This window comes from Quercus suber, unplaced genomic scaffold (genome assembly GCF_002906115.3).
Source record: "Quercus suber isolate HL8 unplaced genomic scaffold, Cork oak 2.0 scaffold_132, whole genome shotgun sequence".
Lineage (NCBI taxonomy): Eukaryota > Viridiplantae > Streptophyta > Magnoliopsida > Fagales > Fagaceae > Quercus > Quercus suber.
Window position 1 is genome coordinate 1,137,051 of NW_027069595.1, and position 25,688 is coordinate 1,162,738.

Sequence of the window (25,688 nt, forward strand, 5' to 3'; positions counted from 1 at the left end):
ATGATCATGTGTTGGTATCCGGCTCTATTTGAAATGGGTCCAGTGTTTCATATGCAACACGGACATGGGTCATCATCCAAAATGATCATGTGTTGGTTTTGCATTCTGTTTAACACTCTTTGAGTATAGGGGCAAAAGCCTTGTCGATCAACATAGAAAAGGTCTAAAGAATAACAAAAAAGGTCTAGGAATAAATTTTGCCACAACTTACTTTGAGTGGTGGATTATGAGTTAAAAAAAAAAGGTGATGGGTACAAAGTGATTGTGCACCACTTCAACAATGTGTCAAAACAAAAGCTTATAGAAAAATGGAGCAAGAGAAAAATGATCTGCTTCACTGCTGATGATGTAGTATAAAGCAAGATGTAGGGTCATTTTCTGAATGATTTTGTGTATCCAACAAGCGTGCTTTGCATCGTCACGTTTCATTCATTCAATTCAATTGTTATCATCAACTGGCAAAAATCTGCATGAGCACTGTCAAAACTGCTTTCCTTTGTGTAAAAGTCATGCGGTTTTTGAGTATGAGAATATTTCCACTTCCCCATGGTACTAACATTGGTTTTAAATCTCTATTTTTACTTGTGTAATTGGTGCTGAAATGTTTCTTAAAGCTTTACAATTACTTATTCAAGATTAATAAGTTCGTACTTGATCATATATTTCAGATTAATTACTGTAAGCAAAAGGAAAAAAAGAAAAGAAAAAGAATCAATTCAATGCTAGTGAGAAAACATTTTCTGAAATCACTTTTTCTGTGCTTTCATATAAGCAAGATTTCAAGTAGCATAGATGGCCTACGTTGTAAGTTCCCACTTCCCATTGAGAAAGGGGTGGCATGTTTATAGTAGTAGGGTCATTGTCATGTTGTTAAAATCGAAAAGGTTAATTGCACTTTTTCCTTTTTACTGGAATGTTGTGATTTACTGTAAACAAATTATTAGCGATTAGATATTTAGAACTTTATCCTAGCTTTTAACATTTTTGAATGGTTAAAATTTTCCGACAAAACATGGGTAGAAATTGGAAGCCTATCAAATTTTACAAGAATTCTTATGGTAGGAGACAAAGTACTTATTACCTATAGTTTATTTTTTTGAGAGGTACTTATTACCAATAACTAAGGGAAAACATGGTTCAGTTTTAAAGTTTAGGAATAACATCATATATAACTTACAGTAATTAATCTGAAAAATATTTAATACATTATCTTTCAAATAAAATGTAAGTATTTTATAAATTAACCTCTTCAATGTGTATTCAAATAAAACTAGTAAAAAATGAGTATTAGTTCTTAAATAATGTAAAGACTAAGTTAACATAAATTATTAATTTTGTGCTCATTTTTATACTTTTACAGATATCATATTATAAGACATCCTAAAACATAGAATGGATCACAAACAAGAAACGAAATCCCTATATATATAAAGAAGTTAAATTTGGATAGTACCCTCAAATTAAAAAAACGTTTGGTATAGAAAATGGTAATACACATGTAAAATGTTTGAATTTGGCGATAGGTGACACATCCATTTTTTAAGCTCAATATAATAAAATCATAATATACCAAGACTCTCTACGAACACATTAAAATAACTTGACTAGATAAGGCCTACGCAATATTTAACACAATCTCAAATTACATTTGCAAATTCCAAGGTACGTACGTAGTTGGCAATAGAATTGCTTTGGTTGGATCAATGCCAATGGTGTGCACGCCAAAGCTAAACAAGCACAAAGTTACAAAGCTAAATCAGTGTGGCTGTGGGAGCAATCATAAAGCTACTCTTTGTGCTGCACTAGTGCAGGCACAATATGTTTGCTTGTCTCCTCCTATACCTCCACTTTCACCATTATCATCAAACCTGGTCCCTCAAAGTGAAGCCTCACTGCCTCCCACACAATCATTTAAATAAAAAACACCACAGATCTTGCAGTAAATTAATCAAATTTTATCTACATTTTCCAATTCTCTATAAAAGTGTAACACTAGCAAGTAGCACCTTCATTCTTGACTCAGCTAGGAAAAAAACACAATATGGAGGTGAGGAAGATCACAAAGAGTGAGAGAGTCATAGAAGAGAGAAACCATGAAGATGGTAGTACTGGTCACACAATTTTGTTCACAGCTGGAACACTAGCTCTCCTAATGGCATGTGTAAAATGTGCTATGCTAACTTTACTGGTCGAGCAATGGCGTGCATGGGTTTTTCTAGTGCTCAACCTTGTTCTCTTAGCCATTCTTTTCACATCTACACGGTCTGAGGAGGCCTCCAAAGAAACCCAACAATGCAATAACAATGTGGCAATGAAGGATGAAAGGAACAAGAAGAATAAGAGTCATTGTTGTACATGGCCAGCACCAGCATCAGCACCAGAAGTTGAAGAATGTACTATAGAGTGCAAGGAAATTGTACATAGTGAAAAAATTATTAGTGATGGGAACAATGAGCCAGAAGAGAAAGTTGAAGACGATGCTGAGATTCCAAGGCTGTCGAAGGAGGAGCTGAATGAGAGAGTGGAAACTTTCATTGCTATGTTTAGGCAGCATTTGGTTTCAGATGCTAAGAAAGGTAGAGCCCAGTTTTTTGAAAAGTCAGAAAGAGATAAAACTTTGAATTTTCAAAGGGTGGCCAAGTCTAACATTAACTTGACCTCTCCTCTCCAAGGGGTCAAGTGTTTAAATGTAGAGGTTAAGGGGTGAATATTATATTTATTCAATGTTAAGAGGTTCAATTTTGTTTAAAATATGTGATTTGTTTCTTTTTGGTGTTACATATGCGATATTGTTATTTACTTATTTGTCCAGCAAAAAAAACAAATCACTAATTGTTTGTCATGTCAAAATCTAATTTTAGCAGCCACAATCAAGGTAATAAGTAGACCAAACCCTCAAACTTAACTAGATGTAGACTGTGCTTAGAAAGAAAATTGTTTCATTAGATGAGTTTAAACCACAATATTTTGATTTTTCTTTGCCTTTTCAATATTATGTCATAGTTCAATAATTATAGTCACAATCTTGTTGTAGATTCATGAACATGTGTCAGATGTATTATTGAACCTCCTGTCCCTTTTTTTTTCTCGGTATAACTAATGTCATTGACTCATAAGGTCCTTGTTTAGCCTCCGATCCAATCAATTAGGTTGATGTTTTGCGATTTGATTATGAATTAGCATAGTTCTTTTCGTCAGTGTGTCCTCTCTTTTTAACGTGTTTAATAGTTTCATTTGGTCGGTTCAACTTGCAATAGATTGGATGGTTATGTGGTTGGGAAATTTTCAGACCCTACCCTATCTTTTTCAATCACTCAATACCACAAATTTAGGGGCTTTTACTTTTTTTTTAGGGGGGGCGGGGGTGGATTTTATTTCAATTAATGGATCCAAATTTAGAACACACAATTAGAATTAGAATAAAAATAAAAGGCATAGACATGAAATCAAAGCTAATTGGAGTTCTGAAAATGATTTTCCTACCCAAAGAAAGAAGAAGAGAAAGTAAGAATGTTTCAGAAATTGGGGAAATATTCACTTCAAAAAGATTGTTTTCTTACTTTCAAATTTCAATGAACGTTTGGATTTAGCCAAAAATACTATGAGAATTCAGAATGTCTTTGGTGATTTTGGAATTAGTACTACTAACTCATGAAAAAGTTCTTCAGAGATTTTAATTACTATTTTATTTAAAATTTAAATTGTGCACATTACAGTGGTGTTGATCATTTCATTGAATTCTTGAAAAAAAAAAAGGTCTAGCTAATGGCACACATTAAACCATCTATTTTTAGAAATATTTTTTCAAAAATTGAAAAAGCTGTCAACACTTTTTCAATTCTTGAAAAAATACACTTGTTGATAACAAGTGTATTTCTTTTTCTCATACTTATAGGGATGGTAATAAGATTGCTCATAACCTAGACATGCTAGATATGTTAGAGGTTTGTCTGCATGGATGGAGGATATTCCTCTCCACCTTTATTCTGTTCTTTTCGCCAACTCTGGCTAATAATATTAGATGTCTTCTTTCTCCAAAAAAAAAAAAATTCTCAAAACAATATTTTCAAAAATGATTAATTATTGTGTGCCCGGCACACATTAGCAAAATCCTAAAAAAATATGTATAGTTTATCATAAACATTAAACTCACCCAACATGAAAGTCATACTTTGACGCGTTTATGGAGATGCGTGACTTATATAGAATTAGATACCTTGGAATTTAATAAATGAACCAACATTTGTGCCTTGTAGTTTTCAATTTTTATTTGGATCTCTTCGGGAGTTTGTACAATTTAAGAGTGAGGGACCACTGAAAGCTAAGCATACTATAGTTTTTTAATTTTTATTTTAGGTTTTCTATAGAATAGAATAGGCATATACTATAGTTGGAGCCATGAAGTTTTGAATACAAAATTTCTTAGTTTAACAATTGGTATTTTCAAAATTCCCTCTTTGCAGTGTCATTTGTTTGGATTAACTTATTTTTCTTAACAAATAATAAATTGGGTAAAAAATAAGATTAACAAATAAAATCTATAAACATCCAAACATGCTGTCCATGGGACTTCCAGTTGAGGTTGAGAAGCCTTTTGTGTGTGTTTGTTTGTTTCTTAAAAAACAAAAAAGAAAAAAAAAAAAAAAAGGAGGGATTGGTGGAAGAAAGAAATCAATGTATCTGGTGGTATATTAAATGAATATTGGACTCTTTTTTTTGTTTTTTGTTTTTGTAACACTGGGAAATAGATGTATCAAGGACAACTAGAATCCCAACAAAATAGTAGTTCAGCCTCATTAAAGACCAACAGAGTTTCCAATACTGGGGATGGATTTAAGAGAAGCATAAAGTTACAAAACTGCTGGCTGTCCATAATGATAACATTCAAGATTTTATGTTGCCTCTAGTTAATGGGTGACTTTAGAGTATTTTTTAGTAGAAAATATAAAAATTATGATACCGTTTTCATAAAAATATAAAAATTATGAAAATAAAATCAGTTATTTTTTCTTTTTTAATAAAAAGTTTTTAAAAATATTTTCTGAATCAATACTCTTAACACATCTGTTAATTAAAAAAAAAAAAATTATAGAGTGTTTTGAACAATATGAACTGGAGGTTACAATTGTGTATGCATGTATTAAATATATAGCTAAAATGAGGTTAGAGATGTACATGATACATGTTAGAGATTTTCATATTAATTTGAATCTGAAAGGTGGGAAGGGAGGTTTTCGATGAGAAAAGGAAGAGGGAAATACATAAATGTATGAGTTTATTAAGATTAGAAGAAGAAGTGGTCCAAAAAGAACGAAGGCAGTTAGGGGTTCGTGCAATTCATAATGGTTTGAGGTTGAAAGATGTCTGTTTGCACTCTGCAACGACTACTCCAAACCCATCTACTTCTCGTTAGAATGTCTCTACCTACGAAAGCTACCCGTTATTATGTCCGACTCTTTCCACATGTGACACAGTCACTGCATCAATTAAGAAGAAAATCGAGCTGGGTCCATGTTAAATTGTCATGGGAGGTAACTAATACGACGAAATTTTAACTTATGCTAACTGTTTCATGATGATTGTTTTTTATTATAAGACTAAGACTTAAGAAGCACGGACATAGACACAAGTACGGGTAGGACACGATAACATGAATAATTTTTAAAAAATTATAACATAAAACAACTTATACAACATTGATATGACATGAGTATGATATGAGTGCAACATCTTAAACGAAGTGTTCATGTTTCTTAGACCAAGACATTGATTGATTTTTGGTGTAAGTGGAGTTCAAACTCTAGGTCTTTAATTTGACAACAAAATATTTACTAATTAAGCTAATTGGAACACATCACTAAACTAAAGGCATTATTGGTGTAGAGTTATGAAGTGAATATCAAGTACGAGCTAATTCCTAACCAAAAAAAAAAAAAAATTAGGGGCTAGTAAGGGCTAAGGCAGGACCTAAAAGATCAGGCCCGTCAATGAGAAATTAAATTTGCCTAGGAATTTTGGATGGTCGCCACTCGCCAGTCTTAGCAGTAAACGTCTTCTTACAGGTTTGGTGGTTCCATCATCCATGCCCCTCCACAAGGTTGTGAACCCACATGCATGGGACCCATAGGCCTACAAGGGGCCTGCTCTATGGAATAATGGGCAGTTAAAGATACCGTCTTTAATCGGAAAATATGTAAATACAAATAAATTTGATATTTATTGATGTGATAGATTGTTAATATTGGTAGATAAAAAATAATGTTAATAATGAACTAACACAAATAAAAATCGATACAAACTCACCACATTAGCAAAATATGTAATATTGCTTGCCTTTAATCTTAGGGGGTTGAGGGTATATATGTACATGCCTACACAAATGTGGAGATACTTCTTGACTAATGTCATAAAAAAAAAAAAAGTATATTTTTTCCCTTAAAACAAGTGGGAGAAAGAAAGTTCAAAATCAATTATAACAAAAATGAATTAATTAGACAATTAGACAATTAGACAATGCCACCAAGCACAAGTTATTGACACCAAAAATATTTCAAAATTTATTTACCCATTTGTTTGCTTAAACTTTCATCTATGACATTGATTTTGAATTAAATCTACTGGACCTAATAACTTGATATGATATCTAAAATTCAGTTAAAAAACATGCATATATTATATTATATGATGAAAGTTAGGGTCTAGAAGTTATGATTATCTTTTATTAAGTTTTTGATCATTTATATAAGTTCCTTATAGTTTGGGGAATTCAAATTAAACCCTCAATTTTGATTCTTAAAAAAAAAAAATCCTAATTTTAACAGTTTTTTTTTAATAAAAATATTATTTTCAAAAGATCTAATTAAACTATTTAATTCTTTTCAATTCACATCCTTACTAAGTCACTATTAATTAAAAGTAATAGAAGTATAGAACATAAGTTATGACTACAATCTATATAAACAAAAAATAAATCCTATGACACGAAATTATAAAACATTTGATAAACTTTATGATAGTTATTATATAATAAGTTATTTAGTTTTTTTTCATCAAAACATGCATGCACAATAAAACTCGTATTATATAAATTCATGTTAAAATCATATCATATAATTAGTATATATAATTTTATCCTGTTTCAACGCAAACCTTTTTAGGACAAATAAGTCTAGAGACAATAAAATTATAATAAATTCTACAATTATGAGTTGGTACATTGTTAATAGTAGATAATAAAATAGTATTAGTGATGACTTATACGAAAATCAATAATAAATTTTCAAGACTTAAGGAATATTTGTAAGAGGTTTTTAATAATAAGTTGTTTTAGTGTTATTTAAGTGTTGTAAAAATTTGTATTGTGATGTTTAAATAATAAAAATTGTTGTTTAAATAATAGTACGAAACAAACCTTTAATATTCATGTAAATTATTTCACAAACAACTGTCACCCGTGGCTATGGATCGATGGTAAGAATCTTTGTATTGCTTCGCATGATACTTGACAAGAGTTGAGAACAGACAGGTTATTATTTATTTTTGTATGAATCATCATTGACCCTGTTTTATTATTTACTATTGAGTTGAAAATTTATTATTGATTTTCGTATAAGTCATCACTAATACTATTTTATTATCTACTATTAACAATGTACCAACTCATAATTGTAGAATTTATTATAATTTTATTGTCTCTAGACTTATTTGTCCTAAAAAGGTTTGCGTTGAAACAGGATAAAATTATATATACTAATTATATGATATGATTTTAACATGAATTTATATAATACGAGTTTTATTGTGCATGCATGTTTTGATGAAAAAAAACTAAATAACTTATTATATAATAACTATCATAAAGTTTATCAAATGTTTTATAATTTCGTGTCATAGGATTTATTTTTTGTTTATATAGATTGTAGTCATAACTTATGTTCTATACTTCTATTACTTTTAATTAATAGTGACTTAGTAAGGATGTGAATTGAAAAGAATTAAATAGTTTAATTAGATCTTTTGAAAATAATATTTTTATTAAAAAAAAAAACTGTTAAAATTAGGATTTTTTTTTTTTTTGAATCAAAATTGAGGGTTTAATTTGAATTCCCCAAACTATATAGGGAAACTTATAAGAAAAGACATGCTAAAACCAAAAGGAAACAGTGTTCTTGAAGAATCTCTACGAAGGAAACTAAAGAATAAGATAGAGAAAGTCAATAATGGTTGGAAAACTAATGATGATAGTCCTATCTTTAAATGAAAGCCAAGGATCATGTTCCTGTTTTCATTCTAATTTCGTATTGTGCTTTATGCAATGATTATGGAGTGCCCCATGAGCATGAGCAGTATGAGGATAACATTGATCCGATAGATTATGATAACTATGCAGATACAGATTGAGAAGATGGACAGAAGAGAAGATAGACAGAAGAGTTTTCCCAGACAGAAAAATATGACAGATCACTATTCACCAGAGACACAAGACAGATCACTATTCACTAGCATGCCTCTTGACAGATTATTATTCACTAGCATGCCTCCTGACAGATCACTATTCACCAGAGACACAAGACAGATCACTATTCACCAGCATGCTTCTTGACAGATAGACAAATTTTACTATGACAAGACAGATATTTTAAGTTACTGTTCAAGATTCTACCGACAGATTAACTTGAGTTCACTTTATTTAACTCAGGTTACTTTTGAAGACTTACCATGGTTCACTTCATCTATAAAAGGATAGACTCCGAAGACAGAAGACAGGTTCAAATTTCAGGTTCAAATTTCAGGTCCAAGTTTAGGTCTAGTTCTAAGGTCCAAAAGTTCTAGAGAAAGTTTTTAGAAAACCCTTTAAAAAGCCTTTGTAATAGCCTTCCCTCTCATAAAGACTTTTGTAACTTCCCTTTTGTAATCTTGTAACCTTTCTCCTCAGACAGTTTTATTTTGTAATCCTGTAACTCTTCAGACAGTGTTTTATTTTGAAGCTTGTATCAAAGACAGTTTGTTTTCAAGTTTAATCAAAGACAGAAGTATTTTCAAGTAAGATTTTATCAGTTTCAGTTTTCATATTCCATACTCTGTTTTAACTTATTTTTGAATATATCTGTTTTGCTATTTTCTTCTTTATCATCTATTCTATCATTGATTTATAGCCACGGGTGACAGTTGTTTGTGAAATAATTTACATGAATATTAAAGGTTTGTTTCGTACTATTATTTAAACAACAATTTTTATTATTTAAACATCACAATACAAATTTTTACAACACTTAAATAACACTAAAACAACATTATTATTAAAAACCTCTTACCAAATATTCCTTAAGTCGTGTAAAAACTGATTGGTGCTATACGTCTAACCCAAAAGTCTCCAACTCCCAAATCCAAAAACTTAAGGCGGTGCTTTAATCGTAGCTTTGGGTGCATTATGATCTGATTCCGGACCAGATAATTTGACCTAACCAATCACAGGAAATCTGTGTCATGATATTATATGTGTGACAAAAAGCACATCAAATCATGATGTGTACTGCTCGCCTTCTCAGTTCTCACCCTTAAGAAAAAAAGAAAAAAAAAAATCTCTTTATACATTGCTAGACTCTCCAGAATATCCAAATTGACAGGTACCATTAATTCATACGAAGTGACAGGTACCATTAATTCATAAATGACATGGTACAGGTGATCTGCCCTGCTTTTTACATTGATAGTGAGGTGGTCACTGTAATTTACTTATTTTTTTATTTTCAAGTTTTACCAGTTACAATAATCACATATAAGTGTTTGTAAAATAAAAAAATGAGTTAGTTTTACATATTTTAACAAAAAAAGCACCCATATTCACCTATGTTAATGCTTGTATAAATTTGTATATATCTAAAAGTTCTATAGTAACTGTACATATATGTACGATTACTATAAATTTATATTTAATATTTAACTATTTTTTTATCTCCTTCACCTCACTCTCTCTTTTTCTCTCTAACATCTCTCTCTCACCTCACTTTAGCCGTGCTACTGATCTCCACTGCTCTCTTGCCACAACCGTGCCACCATCGATCACCTCACTTGTTGAAGCTCTTGCCAATTGTCGAAGCGCTTGCCAATCGCCACTGCACTCACCAATCGCTACTACTTTCTTTTTTCTTTGTTTGATGGTTTTGGGATTTTGATCAATGGGTTTTGATGATTTTGATTAGTGGTTTTGGTATTTTGATGGGTGGGTTGATGATGGAGGCTAGCTTGATGATGGTGGTTGGGTGGGTTGATGATGAAGGCTAGGTTGATGTTCACCATAGTTTTTTTATTTTATTTTATTTTATTTTATGGTTTTGATGATTTTGATCAGTGAGTTTTGACGATTTTGATTAGTGGTTTTGGGATTTTGATGGGTGGGTTGATGATGGTGGCTGGGTGGGTTGATGGTGGGTGTGCTGTGAGGATTAATCGTTGATGGTGGCTGGGTTTTGGTTATTTTGGATAGTGTTGGATCTATGAGAGAGAGGTATTGAGTAAGATGGTTCAAGAATGAATATTTTATTGAATAAATGTGTAGAATAGACAAATTGATGCGGGTGTTTTGTAAAAGTGGATGTGTAAAATAGAAAAAAACATTTTTTTTTTTGCAAAATGGACAGAAATTTTACATCCATTGATGCGAATGCTCTTATAATAATATTAGAGCAAACCTCTTAAATATCCATATCATTTACACAATATTTAATTTGATTGATAATCTTTTAAATGTATTAATTTGGTTTTTAACTTTTTAATGCCATGTCATTTTAAACCTTGCCACTACCGGCTAAAATAAAAAAATTAGTTTCCGTCATAACATTAGGAATTATTAACAAGAACTTTTTATTCCTGAGAAAAAATAGAGAGAAAAGAACTGACCATAAATACTTTTCACACGGCCAAAAAAAGAAAATTCTCATTAACTTTTTCTATATGAGACTCAACTTAGTGTGAAAGTGTTTGCCTCCAGGCAATAAATGTGAAGAGAAATGGAGGCAAGGAAATTAGTCATTATTGTTTTAACATGGAACAAATATTCTGGGTCCTGGGACATCCAAATTAAAAAAATGTGGATGATTTAGATAGAATGGAAGGGTTGCTAGAAAGGATAAACTGATAATGATAAAGTAATTAATGCTAATCGTACCAAGCTAGTCTAAAAACGGATCTCTTAGATTGTTTTTCGTGGCCATCACTATTAAGAACCTATCTCACTTAATTAGTAATTAGTAATTATAATAGTTTTTTTTTTGTAAGATGCATTAATATTCTCTTGAATTCTCTATCCCGGCTTACTGTTTACCACATCTCAAGAAATAATAAATTCAGCATAAATAAAGAGGGAACTTGACTTGCCCAGAAAAAAGAAAAAAAGAGTGAACTAAATGTAACATCTTACCAAAAGAAACAATAAAAATGGCTGTAATATATAATAAACAAGTGAATATAATGGTCCTTTTCTAATATGCAAGTATATACTGAGCTGTAAGTCATAAATCTCTTTTTAAAATTAAACTCAGATTACTTTATTACCACTTGAACACAGGTTGAGGAATTCTAGTTTCTGAGATTGAGATGCAATGTCCGGCCACTAGAGTTGGATATAATGTAACAATATCTCATGTTTGGTATGGCTATCTATCTATTGTGTGTGTGTGTGTGTGTTTTTTTTTTTTTTTTTTTGAGACTTGAAGATTTTAGGGAAAAAAATTAAAATTTGCTGTTAATTGCAAAATTCTACTACGTGTCCATTCGGGACAAGCTGAAAATTTCAGCTTATTTGTAATTTTAGTTTATTTTTGCTACTATTTATGGATCTCACTGCACTTTTTGATACTATTCATTGGTCTCATTGTACTATTTTAACTAACTTTTACCTTTATCTACAATACTTTCATAAAAAAGTTTTCAGTTTCAGTAAAATAAGCGAATCTCAAACAGACCAAAAACTTTTTGCTAAAAGTAAGATAAATGTAAAAGTTAATTGAAATAGTACAGTGAGACCCATGAATAGTACCAAAAAGTGCAATGAGACCTATGAATAGTACCAAAAATAAGCTGAATAGTAAAATCAGTTGGCAAAAATAATTTTTGCCAAACAGACACTTTGAGTGTGTTTGGATATCGCTTATTTTGCTGAAAATTGAAAATACTATAACAAAATAATTTTTAAATGCATGAATAATGCCATGGGACCTATTTTTAATGAAATTTTTGCTGAAAAAAGAGGTTTATGGGTCTCGTGATCAATGCACGGGACTCACTGAAAAAGCATAAAAGCCACAAAAACACGCTTCTAAAAAAAAAAAAAGAAAAAAAGAAAAGAAAAGGCAAACGTAGACACTGGCATTTTCATTTGTATCCAAACGGACACTTTGTGTGTGGTATTGCGCATTTAATGTTTACTGATTAAAAAAAAATAAAAAGTAAAGTAAGGAAATATCCACTTGATTTGAAAAATAATAAAAGAGTTCAATTAACGAGTAGCGAAGTACATTAATTAAAGTTAAATTTTTTTTATTGCAATTTATCAATTTTTTGGAAAGTCACATAACCTTTAGTTAAATGGGTAATTATTTATTAACTTTTGTTACTTCTCAATACAAAAATCTAGCTCAATTATTCCTTAAGAGCATTCTCAGCAAGCTTAGCCTGCTAAGCCAAATTTGAGCAAATCTCACTTAAAAATGCTTTGCATCAAGCTTAATAGTTTACCAAAAGTAATGAGTTTCAATTAACTTAATTGGTAAAATCTTGTCTTTGAATAAGAGATCTAGGGTTCAAAAGGTACCTACACCAAAAATCAATTAACGTTTTAATTTGATGATAAAAAATAATAATCATAGAGTAGATGTTTTAAGTTGAAATTCTAACATACCTCTTTTTAGATGTTGGCCATGACAAATCATGTGGTGAAGAACGTTGGCCATGACAAATAAGTGGGAGTTTTTTAGTGAAATGATAGACAGATAATGTGGTCTACCAAAATACTGTATAATTTATCGAGAAGGTGCATCCAATAAATGTGCATATGATAGCTTCTCTCAGTGGTCCACTCTAGAGGGCAGCCCATGCCTATACTAGATTGTTTGACTTAATGATCTATTGTCACGTAAAAATCCATGAGACATACGTGACCAGCACCACCTAACGTCTTAAAAATCCAAATTATCGAAAGAAAATGAAAATCATAAAAGCTTTGTGAGGCCACTATCTTTTTGCGGTTTTTCCTTCTCTGAACTAGTCATTGGAACTTCACCATGAAATAATATATGGGGTTACAAGTTTGGTCCAACAAGCTTTGACTTTAACATTGATTTGCTCTCAAAATCAAAATCTCTCTCGGGGTTATCGCGTGCTATGGAAATACATAACGTATAAGCTTCCTGCTTGGCTTTGTCTCTTTCTTTTTATCTTTCACATAAGGCGATTGGCCCAACGATGCTATCCACACCAAAACCCAGGAAAATTTAGTGGTAATATTGAATATGATGAAACTAGCAGTTATGCTCAATTTTGAACGGCTTTCAAGTAAGGAAGATTCGAAAATTCTCACCAGGCACATCTATTCCATCTTCTTGTGATTTATATGGCATGCATGGACTAGATTGTTTTGTTTGTGAGCTATGGATATTAAGAACCAGAAGTCGAAAACTCGGAAGCTTGGCAAATGGTTTAAGAGGAAGAAAAAAAGAGCTGACCCATTTCATCTGAGTGAAGATTCAGGTTAACTACTTCTTTTTTCCTTCTAAGTTTCATGGCTTTCAATTGTATTTTGTTTCAAAATTACTGAATTCTCTTGCATATGAAGTTGAGGATGAGAATGATGATTACCTGGACAATGTTCTCCTTCGGTCAAGGGAAATGGATCCAACCATTTCAATCAATGAATTAAGGTGAGACTTTTTATCTTTTAGTCCAAATTAAGAAATAAACCCAAAAAAAAAAAAAAAAAAAAAAAGCTTTTACTTTGTGTGTGATAAATACCGCTCTCTGCGCACTTCAGAATCTTTGTGGGTACATGGAATGTTGCTGGAAGATCTCCTGTAGGTAGTCTAGCTGTAGATTTGGATGAATGGTTGAATCTCAAAGATGCTGCGGACATGTACGTGCTTGGGTATGTAATAATTGTTCAGGTCATCTTAATGTCCTTATTACGTACATATCTATCTCTCTTTAATCTCTAATGTCAGAAAAAAGGAACTCATTTGATAGCAAAGAAAATTCCTCTTGCAGATTTCAAGAGATTGTACCATTAAAGACCCTAAATGTAATAGGAGCCGAAGATCCAACTGAAGCTACAAATTGGAACATGCTTATAGGAAAAACTCTCAATAACAAATATGGATGCCCTTGGTTGACACCGATGTTGAATATAATCTCAAGTGACAATTACCACTACGCAGGGAGTCCCAATTGGAAAAAGAGGAGCAGTGTTGGCGGCCGAATTGGGACTCCAACAAGAGAGAGATCAAGGAATCAAAGTGAAAAGCTAAACAGGAACAGCAAGTACAAGCTAATGGCAAGCAAGAAGATGGTTGGGGTCTTTGTAAGCGTGTGGATGAAGAGGGAGTTGCTTAGGAAGTTTTGCGTTTCGAATGTGAAAGTTTGTTCAGTGGCTTGTGGCATCATGGGTTTTTTGGGAAACAAAGGTGCGGTTTCTGTTAGCATGTCAATTGAAGGAACTAGTTTTTGCTTCATTGCTGCTCACTTGGCTTCTGGTGAGAGAAAGGGTGATGAAATCAGAAGGAATCACCAAGTCTCGGAGATTTTCAGGCGAACTTCTTTCCCTCAAGCAGCTCAAACTGATAATAGTTCACCCCCTCTCAATATCTTGGGACATGAGTAAGTGGTCCTACTCCAAACAATAAGCAATAAGATTTTATATTGTTTTGTTCAATGTTGGTGTTCAGTATTTTTGGGCCTAAAAATTTAGATTTTGAATTTCAATCCTTCTTAAGATCAAAAACTTTTGACAAGCATAGTTTTTGTCAATAGTACGACCATAAAACTGAATTTGGAGGGCTTGTATTAAGGAAGAAACTGAATTTCAACAAGATCTTAACGCTAATCGCAGCACATTACTGTTACACAGTAACATCTTTGCATTTCAAATCTTATTCAACATTGAAAAATATTTTCAGTATCAAACTTCTATTTAAAATTCCACGTAAATATTAAAATGCAACACCTTAATAAAAAGATAATTTCAAGAGGGTGAAGAATGTTAAAGTTATATGATATAGGCTGAACAAAATTTCTGATCTTTAATAAATTAAAATGTATTATGTTTGTGGAATAGCCAGATATTCTGGTTCGGGATCTCAACTATAGACTATGCTTGGAGGACAGTTTTGCAAGGCAGCTGATAAAAAAGCAAGACTGGAAAGCATTGCAAGTGTTTGATCAACTTCGGAGGGAACAAAAAGATGCGAGAGTATTTCAGGGTTGGGAGGAGGGAGATATAGATTTTGCACCTACATACAAGTATTCTTCCTCAAATCACAACCGGTACTCAGGTGGCCTTCCAAGCAAAGCAGGAGAGAAGCAAAGGACTCCAGCATGGTATAATTATCAATCCAATAAGTCTGGAGAGACAATTTTTTTTACTCTCTTTTTTCACAAGAGATGGTATGCCGTGATTGATGCTAATAATCAATCCAATGATGTTACTTTTCAATCACAACTTATCATGTCAGTAATTGTCAAAATTTTTGTATCCCTAACATTGCTCTCATCAATCACAGTTTTTGCTTAAAATTTTGAACTGTCTCAAGGCCATATGACCATGATTGACCCAGTCCTAGGTTGCAAGTGATAGTTTGACCTGAAATGAATTTTCATCTTCATTGTCAATTGTCATAAATTACAATGTTAGTGCTAGTTGCTTTAAAATTACTTCGCTAGAACAATGTATGAGACGAGATCATGTAATGGCAGGTGTGATAGAATTCTATGGTATGGGAGAGGGATAAAGCAAATATCCTATTTTCGTAGTGAAAGCAAGTTCTCCGACCATCGACCGTTTCTGGCCTATTCTCTACACAGGTCAAGATGTTAAGTCTACCAGTCCAGGAGTTGTTGCATTGCACACCATTTTTCCCACCATAAGACCCCCCAAACTAACTGTAAGTTCTAACTGATGGTCCGTAAATACTGGTTATCTGGAAATCCTACTTGTACATAAATTTCAGTAAATTGAGTCATTTATGGAGTTTTTAAATTTGTGGCCATAATGAAAGTGTTGTCATCATCATTATCATTATTGTATTTATTGCAGGAGCTGTCTCATGATGAAGTGACGAATCAACATTCCTATTGTTGATTGTAAATGATATTGAACCATCGTCAATACAAGTGCGTAAATGTAAATGAAACGGATGAGATTGGATACAGCTGGCCTATGTAGCTGCAGGCTGGCTTCCTGATATTTGTCGTTGTCTCATAGTCCTAATTTTCTCGGTTTTCTTTGGGATTATTATTTGTTCAAAATGAAAATTAGATCTGATAGATAAAAAGTAAAGCATTCTGATTTATTTATTTGGGGGTGGGTTAGTGGGGAGGGAAATATTAAGTTAGCAGGGAATTATCTAGCAAAACAAAGGTACGAGGGTGGAAAATTAGGATTCTTTGAAGTGTTTATGGAAATAAGCTTGATAGAATTTGAATGAAGCTTTGAAACATAAAGCATTTCCAAACAATTAGCATATTTTTTTTCCTCCTATTATTATCTTTTGTACAAAATGGGCAGTCACATCTTCCCTGAAACGCAGGGGTTTTACTCAACTTCTAAAGCCAGTTGTCTTCAATATGAACAGTAAGTAACATGAATGTTTGGACCCTCGAGTGCGCAATTGCAGTACATATTTTATAAGATCAACACTATAAATGCAGTAATAGCAAGTAGACTACTTAAAAAGAATCAGTTTGCCTCCTCTACCTGATCAAATCCACTCAGAGCCTCCACATTATCTAAATGACAACTCGGACAAATAAAACTCCTCTGCAACTCCTCTCTGAGGGAAGCAAACTTAAATTCCAATTCATCACTCTGCGTGTTTACAGTCAAAGAAACATTCTTGGCTAGTTGGGCTCATAAACCATGTTAGTTGAAGCACAAGCAAAATAGCTCAGATGAAAGAAAGCAAGCATATTTTCCCAATTCTATACTATATTAAACATTATTGCTCTTCTGGTTGCAGGGTGACCCAGAATAAAAATAAAAATAAAAACGGGATGAGAATAAGGAAAATGAAAAAAAAAAAATGGTGTCAAGATTTTTAATGAAGCCCTTTTACTGTCAGTTAGTTGCAAGCTAAATATCTCTTTCCTACCAGTTGTAATGTTGTTTGTACATATGAGCTTGACAGTTTTCTTTATGATACAATTTTATCTTTGGTTCTCATAAATTATTAAACAGTTAGTGACCTTTCAAAAGGTAGTACCCAACGTATAGTTTTGATAAGGATATATTGTTATGTCATCTACTGCTTTCTTTACTTTCATTATCACTTCCATCAGAGACACCTTCTTCTCAAAATCAATCAAATCCTGCTGGACCTGCAGGAGTCACAGACAATTTAAGTATTTTTTACAGAAAATTTCAACAAGATCTCTCTCTCTCTCTAAAATAAGTTTTAGCCCCAATGGGATGGGGTAGTGGAGAATTAAACTAGTAACCTCCTCTTTGCAAGGCATGATCCCTGGCCGATTACACCCCTTGGGGTTCATCAAGATCTCATATGAGAAAGGAATAAGAGATGTAAAGCTTAGACCTTTCGAAAAATGCATTATATTGTAGAACTTTTATGCAGAGGACTAACTTCTCACCTGCTTTTCAAAATTCAGCTCTGCTTGGAATTCTTCTTCCTCTTTAGTTTTTGAGATATTATATGGGCCAATGTGTCCTCAGAAGTCTCTGGATCAACTTCAGTGACTTCTGTAACGTGTTTGTCTTTGGTTTCTGAAATAAGTTACAAGCTCCTCAATAGAACAAGNATATATATACAGTTACTGTAGCTATGTATACTATTATTTTATTAATTTCACATTTTGCTCCTTTTTTTCTCTCTCTTCTCTATCTGCAAAACCAACTTAGACTTCTTCTCTCCCTCATCATCTTCTTCTTTCTCTGATACACACAAACACACCCGCGTAGACAAACCAACACAAGGACGCACAAAAATACATAGACTGTTTGATGCTTGTGCATCAATGTTGCAGTGGAGATCGATGCTTGCTGGTGTCAGAAATTCGTTTGATGCTTGTTCTCTCACTGTCTCACAGAACCTACAGGAGCACTACCACCAAAACGCAAATCCCACCATCCACCCAACATCGTCCAACCATCACCACCCAACCACCACCACCACCACTAAAACCTGTTAAAACAACGGAAACCCAAAATACAACGAAAATCAAACCTGATCAACCTAAAATCCATAGAAAATCAACTTAAAATTAAACCATCAATTGAAAACCCATAACCCAAACCCAAAATCAAAATCAAATACAAACCCCATGGTGGCAGAACTCTTGAAATTAGATGAGAGAGATCCAACAATGCAAGCTTCAATAGAGAGGGAAATTTCTTCATATCTTTGAGATTCAATGAGCATGAGAGAGAGATCTGAAATGAGAACTTGAGCTACTCAAATCTGTCCCTCCAAATACAAAATCCCCACACAATCTCATCATCAATGGTATTGCCGATGAATATGGAGTAGCCCCATCACCATTGCCATGTATAGAGGTCGGTGACAAAGTGAGAGCAAGCTTAGAGGAAATCTGTGAGTGTGTGGGTTTTGGATGAGAGAAAATTGAGAAGAGAAAGAGGTGAGAGAGATAAGGGATCTAAGAAGGAGAGAGATGAGGGATTTGAGATGCAGAGAATTCAGCTTGTAGGTTGTGGATGAGAGAGAGGCAAAGACTTTGAGGGATGAGTTTGTGGGTTAGGGAAAAGAGAGAGGTGAAGAGTTTGAGGGAGGAAAGGAGACATGTGAGATAAGAAGTATTTTATTATTTTAATCAAATAATAATAAAAGCAGAATAAAAAAAATTTTATTTATATAAAAATAGAGTGTACAATAGATAAATTGACGTGGGTGTGTAATATTGAAAAAATATGTTTTTTTTTTTTTTAAATAGACAAAAATTATGCACCATTTAATGTGGTTGCTCTTGCACAGTTTACCAATCAACATTATAGGGGTGTTCGCGGGTTGGTCTGGGTCGAGTTTGTACCCAACTGACACGGGAGTGTGCAAAACTGAGCCAATAGATCTTGCCTTTGTATTTGAAGCTCAATAGAAAAATCTTACAGTTTGAACTTAGAGGCCTAAATCCAACCTAATTATTCAAATTTGGTGCTATAGGTTGAAGCCCATTAAGGCTAGTCCTACAACATTAATTTAATCAACATTTCTGATCCTATGTGTGGTGGGCCTTTTGTGATTTGGGGTTGGATTGCCTCCTTCTGTATTGAGGCCCAAGTGTTCTAGATAAGAGAGTTGGGACCAGTCCAATTGTAACTCACCTTGGTCTGACTTGTGCACAAACTATGCCCCGTTTTCCAAAACTTTGGTCACATGCCCACGGCAGGCGAAGTTATTATAGAAGAGTTATGGCAGACACATACAGTATGACAATAAAGGCAATATGTTTCCCATTAGACAAAATAAATAAGGGATCCTTAAGTAAAGTAAGAGAATCTTGCTGTAGAAATTATTCACTTTGAGGGAATGGACCTGAATGGCTTATGCCCAAGCAAATTCTTTATCCTCAATAGAGGGTAGGCTTTTAGAGGGAGAGAAGGGATTAGCCTATTTGTGCATGCTTGCCGTTCTACACTCTCTATTTCTCTTTTCTCTCCGTTTTGTTATTTTGATTCTTTCCCCACTCTTATTCTTTCTTTCTTAGTGCTTACTCCTGTAGTGTTATGGTGAAGGTGGTGTTGTGATTCTCTCCTAATGATTGCTACTGTTACGATGATGATACTATGCACAATGAGGGCCCTTTATATACTGCCTGCCGTGACAAGTTTTTACTATTTTAGCCTTTAATTACTTTTGTTTGGATTTGGGTGTCCTTTCCAACTACCCATTGGTTTGTCAACTGCTCAACCACCACCACTTACTTGTGCTGGCTGTGCTATTCCCCATTACTAGACAACGAAGGCCGTTTTGTTTACTTGTTCACCATAGCATTCTTATCCACCACAGTGTGGGTATTCTCTCTTGCTATCCCTCATGGCATGCATCTAGAGGTTCTAACTCATCATTCCTTCTTTTAGGTGGTATGTTATCCCAGCAGAATATCTCCCCCAAAATAATCTGAGTGGGAACCTTAGAATAGACTTTCCCTTCTCCCCACCATCAGACTATACCCTCTCTTACCTTTAACTCATGACTCACTACTCTTGTATTGGTTAGGTACAGGTTGGTGGTGCTTAGGTCTTGTGCAAGCTCCACTTCCGTGTACATCCAAAGCTTGTTCGTTGCTCATGTGTTTGCCATGGCCTAGAAGTTCATCTGCGCATTCTGCCACTCATCCTTGACCTCTTATGGCGTGAACTGTTTTTTGATTTTTTATTCTTTATTGGCTTACTCCTTTCAAGGGTTGGACCTTGCTTGATTGTGGGTTTTCCTCTCTTTAGCCCACTCGTTGCTCCTTCCTTAATCTTGCTACCGTTCCTATCATGCCATTCTGCTATTTTTGCAATGGTGTTATTTGACTCGTGCTTGCTGGGCCTCTTTTGGGCCTGTTCAATGTTCTTCTTTCAATAGGTTACAATGACCCAGTATGGTCATTGGATTAATACTTATGCTACTTTGGGGTTTCTTAACTCATTACATTGCTTGTGGGCTCCTTTGGCCTATTTCTTTCTCCTTGGGCATCCTCGACCCATTTACTTTCCTTGGGCATCTTTGGCCTAATTTCTAATTCTGCATTCTCATGGGTTTTTACTAACTCTTTTAGGCTTCCCTAACCCAATTACCATATCCTTCATCCTTGGGGCTCATGGGCTTTTCATTAACCCCTTATTTTCTTACATCATTACTTCGGGCCTGTTGTGACCCATTCTTACTTTTCTACATCACATAATGCTCATGAGTTTACTAATTTTTCTCTGGGATCTTTTAGACCTATTTGCTTTCCTTAAGGCCCATTTATTTACTTTATAGGCCTATGATCCATTTTCCTGCCATTCAGGCTTAATGATTTTTTCTCTCAATCCATTAACTCTTTTTTGCCCCTATTGTTGGGCTTCTCCCTGCTATTGGGCTTCTCCAAAATGGGCTTCAATACTATGCATTTAATTAGTTAATTTAAAATTCTCTAAGAAAAAAAAATTAGTCAATTTAGAAATTTGTCATTTATGGGAAATTACTAGCCATTTATTTTCTTTCAATTCTCTATGTTTTAGGAATCAAGTACTCTTTAATTTTCCCATGCTCAGAGGGATGTTCTAAGCAATATAATATGTGGTTGGTTGAAATGAAATATTCAAAGTGTTGTAGACGACTAAATTTCTTAGTTTGAAATAAATCAAACAAGTAAAATAGTTTCACAAATGCGGATTTATATTGATGATTGTGTGGTACAATTCTCTGAAATTACAAAAGAGTTATCCTCTGATTCGATCTCCTTGCAAGACTTATTGATTGGATTTGTGGTAATGTGATTTTGACTTGAACATAAAATATCCTTCAATTTGGTTGAGGGATGGATCGAAGATTGTTGAAACGGAATTACAATGAATCTCTAGCTATGAGCTTGTTAGAAATCCTTTGTTCTTCACGTTCTTCGTGTTCTTCGTGTGTTCTTTGTGTTCTTCATGCGTTCTTTGTCTTTGAAGGTTTGTGGTGGAAGTTCTTTGGGGCCTTAAGGGCTTGAATCAATAGAGCTTAACTGATTTATGATTTGTTAATGTTTTTGGAGGCTTTTGAGCTTGATTCCAGTAAACTTTAGGATCTAGGAAGATGATTTGGATGATTTCTTTTCGAATGTTCTTCGTATTCGAAGTTGAAGTTCTTGAAGTTCTTGGAGGCTTTAGGGCTTGGTTCCGGCAGAGCTTTTGAACTTCTAAGTGCTTCAGATAGCTTGATGTTCTCCTAAATGTCTTAGGAAAGCTTCTATTTATAGGAGTTTGGGGTGGGTGAGCGACATGTGGCGGAGTCTGATTGGTGACACATGTCACAGCCTTATGTCATCGTTTATACGTGCGAGGCTGATTATGTCATCGCTTACACATGCGAGGTTGCTTATGTCATTACTTACATGCACTGATGCGTGATTGGTTTTTGCATGATACTTGGCAAATTTCTATTGGTTTCTGAGTAGTGATATCAAAATCTAGTAGCAATACGTGAAACTTTGTAATTGGTTGTATTTTGTGGACTTGGTAGTGTGACATATCAGCTTGTGATAGGTCGGGGATTTTCTCTTTCTACAAGTGTGATTATTCAGAATTATTGTTTTCTATTCTCTGTATCTCTTTGGGTGAATACCATTGAGTGGTGAGTTTATTAGCCTTGTATCTTAGGCAATTTCCATTGGGTGGTGAAATTTTGTATCCTGTTGGATTTCCCCTTAGTGGTGAGCTTAATTTAATTTTGAGAAAGTTCAATTTGCTATTTACTTCAAATCAAATTGTATCTTGGTATCACTAACTCACAACTGACCTAATTAGGTCGAGTGAAGAAGTTATAGACTCGATGCCAATCATAAAAAACCACAGGTTGAGTTAGATAGGGTTTGAGTGGACGATAGTTGGCTTTGATTTCAACTGAAATATAGAGATTAAACATTGAACTATGAAGTATGAAGAACATGTCTATAACCTAAATAGCAGTAGATCACAAATCCAAAGAACATAAACACAAACAAAAATAAAAAGATATGGAATAGCACAACCATAATCAAAGGGCCATGAGATTGAACAATGAAAGCTAGAGAAATTGAACTTGAGAGAGAGAGAGAGAGAGAGAGAGAGAGAGAGAGAGAGAGAGAGAGAGAGAGAGAGAGAGAGAGTTGTAGATTTGAATTAACGAGTGGCGACATTAGTGATAGAGACGAATCAATGATGAAGACAAGCTAGTGACATTGTGATGGAGGTAGTTGATGATGTTATAAAAAAGTTCAACTGTTAAACTCGTCCATATAGCTCGTCCACAGGAAAGGGATTCCATTAATTTTAAGCTTGTCCATCCGTCTATCCAGATGGACGAGCTCGACCAAGGATTCGTTCGTCCATCAATCTAGTAAGATGGACGAGTGTTCTGGACATCTCCCTTTAAGCAGACTCCATTTTTTATTAGAGTATAACCGTTCCTTCTTTGAAAACGGTTATAGTCAATAGATCCCAAATAAAGTAACTTCCATGGCAGTAATGGAAGTTACCTTCAAATCCTCCAAACTCCACAACGGTAGGAGAGATAACTACCTCAAGAAAATACTATATAAAGGCTCTTCTACAGGAAGGTAAGGGATTCATTCAGAGATTTTCCATAAGAAAATATTTCTCTTTACTGAGAATTACAAACTCACTGACTTCATCATCGAAGGATCTTTGGCCGGCCTCCACCGGTCTCCTCTGACTTCTTGTTTGTTATTTTCAGAATTTTGCTTGTAGATCGTTAACATCCAGGACTTTCAGCCTACTGATTCCTGGATTCATCAGTTGGCACCGTCTGTGGGAAAGATATAATTTTTTGTGTTTGAATTTCATCGTTGAATTCTATAATTTCTTTCTCCGACAAAGGGTTAAAATGGTCCGGACAAGATCGAGGGCCATCAGTCCAGGCCCTCAACAGAGCAGAGACGCCTTCAGCAACCCTCATCATGACCATCAATCGGCGCCTGCCATGTAGCCTTCATCGGTCCAACATGTTCAGTCTATGGCTGCCGCCATAGCGGAATTAACCCGTCAGAACCAGGAATTGAGAAGGGAAGTTAATCTCAGAGGGCGACGGCATGAGGTCTATGGAGAGGAGCATGGTCAGAGCCAAGGAGATGGAAGAAATGTAGAGTCAGAAAGCCAATCGAGGGTAATGCACCAAGAAGGGTGCCACACTTAGAAAGGAAGATGGATAAGATGAGGAAAATTATGACTGAGATGAGGGAAAACATGAGAAGAACTAATCCTGTAGAAGATCTAGTTCACTGACACAGCCTCTATCAATGGCCATCCTCTGCCTCCGAAATTCAAGATGCCTTCCTTGGATTCGTATGATGGGACGCGTGACCCATTTGACCATATCACCACCTTCAAGACTATCATGAACCTTTAAGGGGTTCCAGATAAGATAATGTATAGAGCCTTCCCCACTACCCTTAAGGGACCTGCGCGAGTCTGGTTCAGCAAAGTACCCCTGAATTCAGTAAGTTCTTTTGAGGAGTTAAGCAAATTGTTTGTTAATAATTTCATTGGGGGACAAAGACACAAGTGTTTCTCGTCCAGCTTGTTGACTATAGAGCAAGGAGAGAATGAAAGCCTGTGTTCCTTCATCACGCGCTTCAACAAGGAGGCCTTGACCGTGGACGAGGTAGATGACAAGCTATTGTTGGCAGCTTTCCATAATGGGGTTAACTCCGATTTGTTCATACAAAACTTTATGAAAAAGAACCTCAGTCCATGGCTGAACTCGTCCACTCCGCCCAAATTTCATGAACACAGAAGACACTGATCATAGCTAAGAAGAGGAAGAGAGCTGAAAGAATGGAAAAAACCCTGCTTGTCACTTGAATAAGGTTCTCGTCCAAAGAAGGGACAAACTAGAAGATAAAAAGGACTCGAGATAATAAGAAGCCAGGTTCTTCGAGCGTGGAATCAACAATATACCCCTTTGAACGTCCCACTTGAGCAGGTTCTTATGCAAATCAAGAACGATCCATCCTTGAAGTGGCCTGAGAAAATGAAGGGAGATCCCAACAAACGCAATAGGAACAAGTACTGTCGCTTCTATAGAGACTACAGGCATGACACGGATGAGTGTTTCGATTTAAAGCAGCAGATTGAGAATCTTATAAGGCAAGGGAAGTTGAGAAATTTCCTTGGATGAGACCACAAGGACGAGAAATTGAAAGGGAAGGTAGAAGAATCATCACGACCACCACTGGGTGAGATAAGAGTTATCATAGGAGGAAGTTTGACAGGACAGTCGTCCAAGTCAAAGAAGGCGTACTTGAAAGTAGTGCAGAGCGTCCAACTTTCAGGATAATCACTAGGAGCTAGGACCACGGACGAGCAAGCAATCACTTTCACAGATGAAGATGCCAAGGGAATTCACCACCCTGACGATGATGCTATTGTCATCACCTTAGTTATTGCTGACTACACAACTAGAAGGGTGTTGATAAACAATGAGAGCTCAGCGGACATTCTGAATTATCCAGCTTTTCAGTAAATGAAGGTTGGATGAGACCAGCTCCGTCCAGTTCACTCGCCTTTAGTGGGTTTCAGAGGAATGAAGGTACAACTTGTTGGCACTATCACGTTGCCAGTGGTAGTGGGGACATATCTGCAGCAGGTAACCAAAGATGTAAGCTTTCTTATGGTAGATTGCTCATCTTCTTATAATGCCATAATTGGAAGACCAACTCTGAATAGTTGGAAGGCAGTCATGTACACTTACCACTTGTCAGTCAAGTTCCCCACGAAGTATGGG

General features: G+C 34.7%; 1 protein-coding gene, 1 long non-coding RNA gene, 1 other non-coding gene and 1 pseudogene across 3 annotated transcripts; 3 read left to right on the top strand and 1 right to left on the bottom strand.

Moving 5' to 3' along the window:
• The first annotated feature begins 2,022 nt into the window (after nt 1-2,022).
• Nucleotides 2,023-2,746, top strand: LOC112027561 (uncharacterized). Its single transcript, XM_024060213.2, has one exon. The coding sequence runs from the start codon at nt 2,042-2,044 to the stop codon at nt 2,705-2,707; it is 666 nt and encodes a 221-aa protein (XP_023915981.2). The 5' UTR covers nt 2,023-2,041; the 3' UTR covers nt 2,708-2,746.
• Nucleotides 2,747-8,729: 5,983 nt separating this feature from the next.
• On the top strand, nt 8,730-10,570 carry LOC136068752 (uncharacterized). Its single transcript, XR_010630071.1, has 2 exons — nt 8,730-9,042; nt 10,013-10,570. It is a non-coding gene; the product is annotated as an uncharacterized LOC136068752 (long non-coding RNA).
• Nucleotides 10,571-13,221: 2,651 nt separating this feature from the next.
• LOC112027579 (type IV inositol polyphosphate 5-phosphatase 6-like) lies at nt 13,222-16,243 on the top strand (annotated as a pseudogene).
• A 1,031-nt stretch (nt 16,244-17,274) lies between these two features.
• LOC112027587 (uncharacterized) lies at nt 17,275-18,001 on the bottom strand. The gene is made up of 2 exons (XR_010630096.1): nt 17,851-18,001; nt 17,275-17,580 (listed from the first exon to the last, which is right to left on the bottom strand). It is a non-coding gene; the product is annotated as an uncharacterized LOC112027587 (transcript).
• Nucleotides 18,002-25,688: the final 7,687 nt, after the last annotated feature.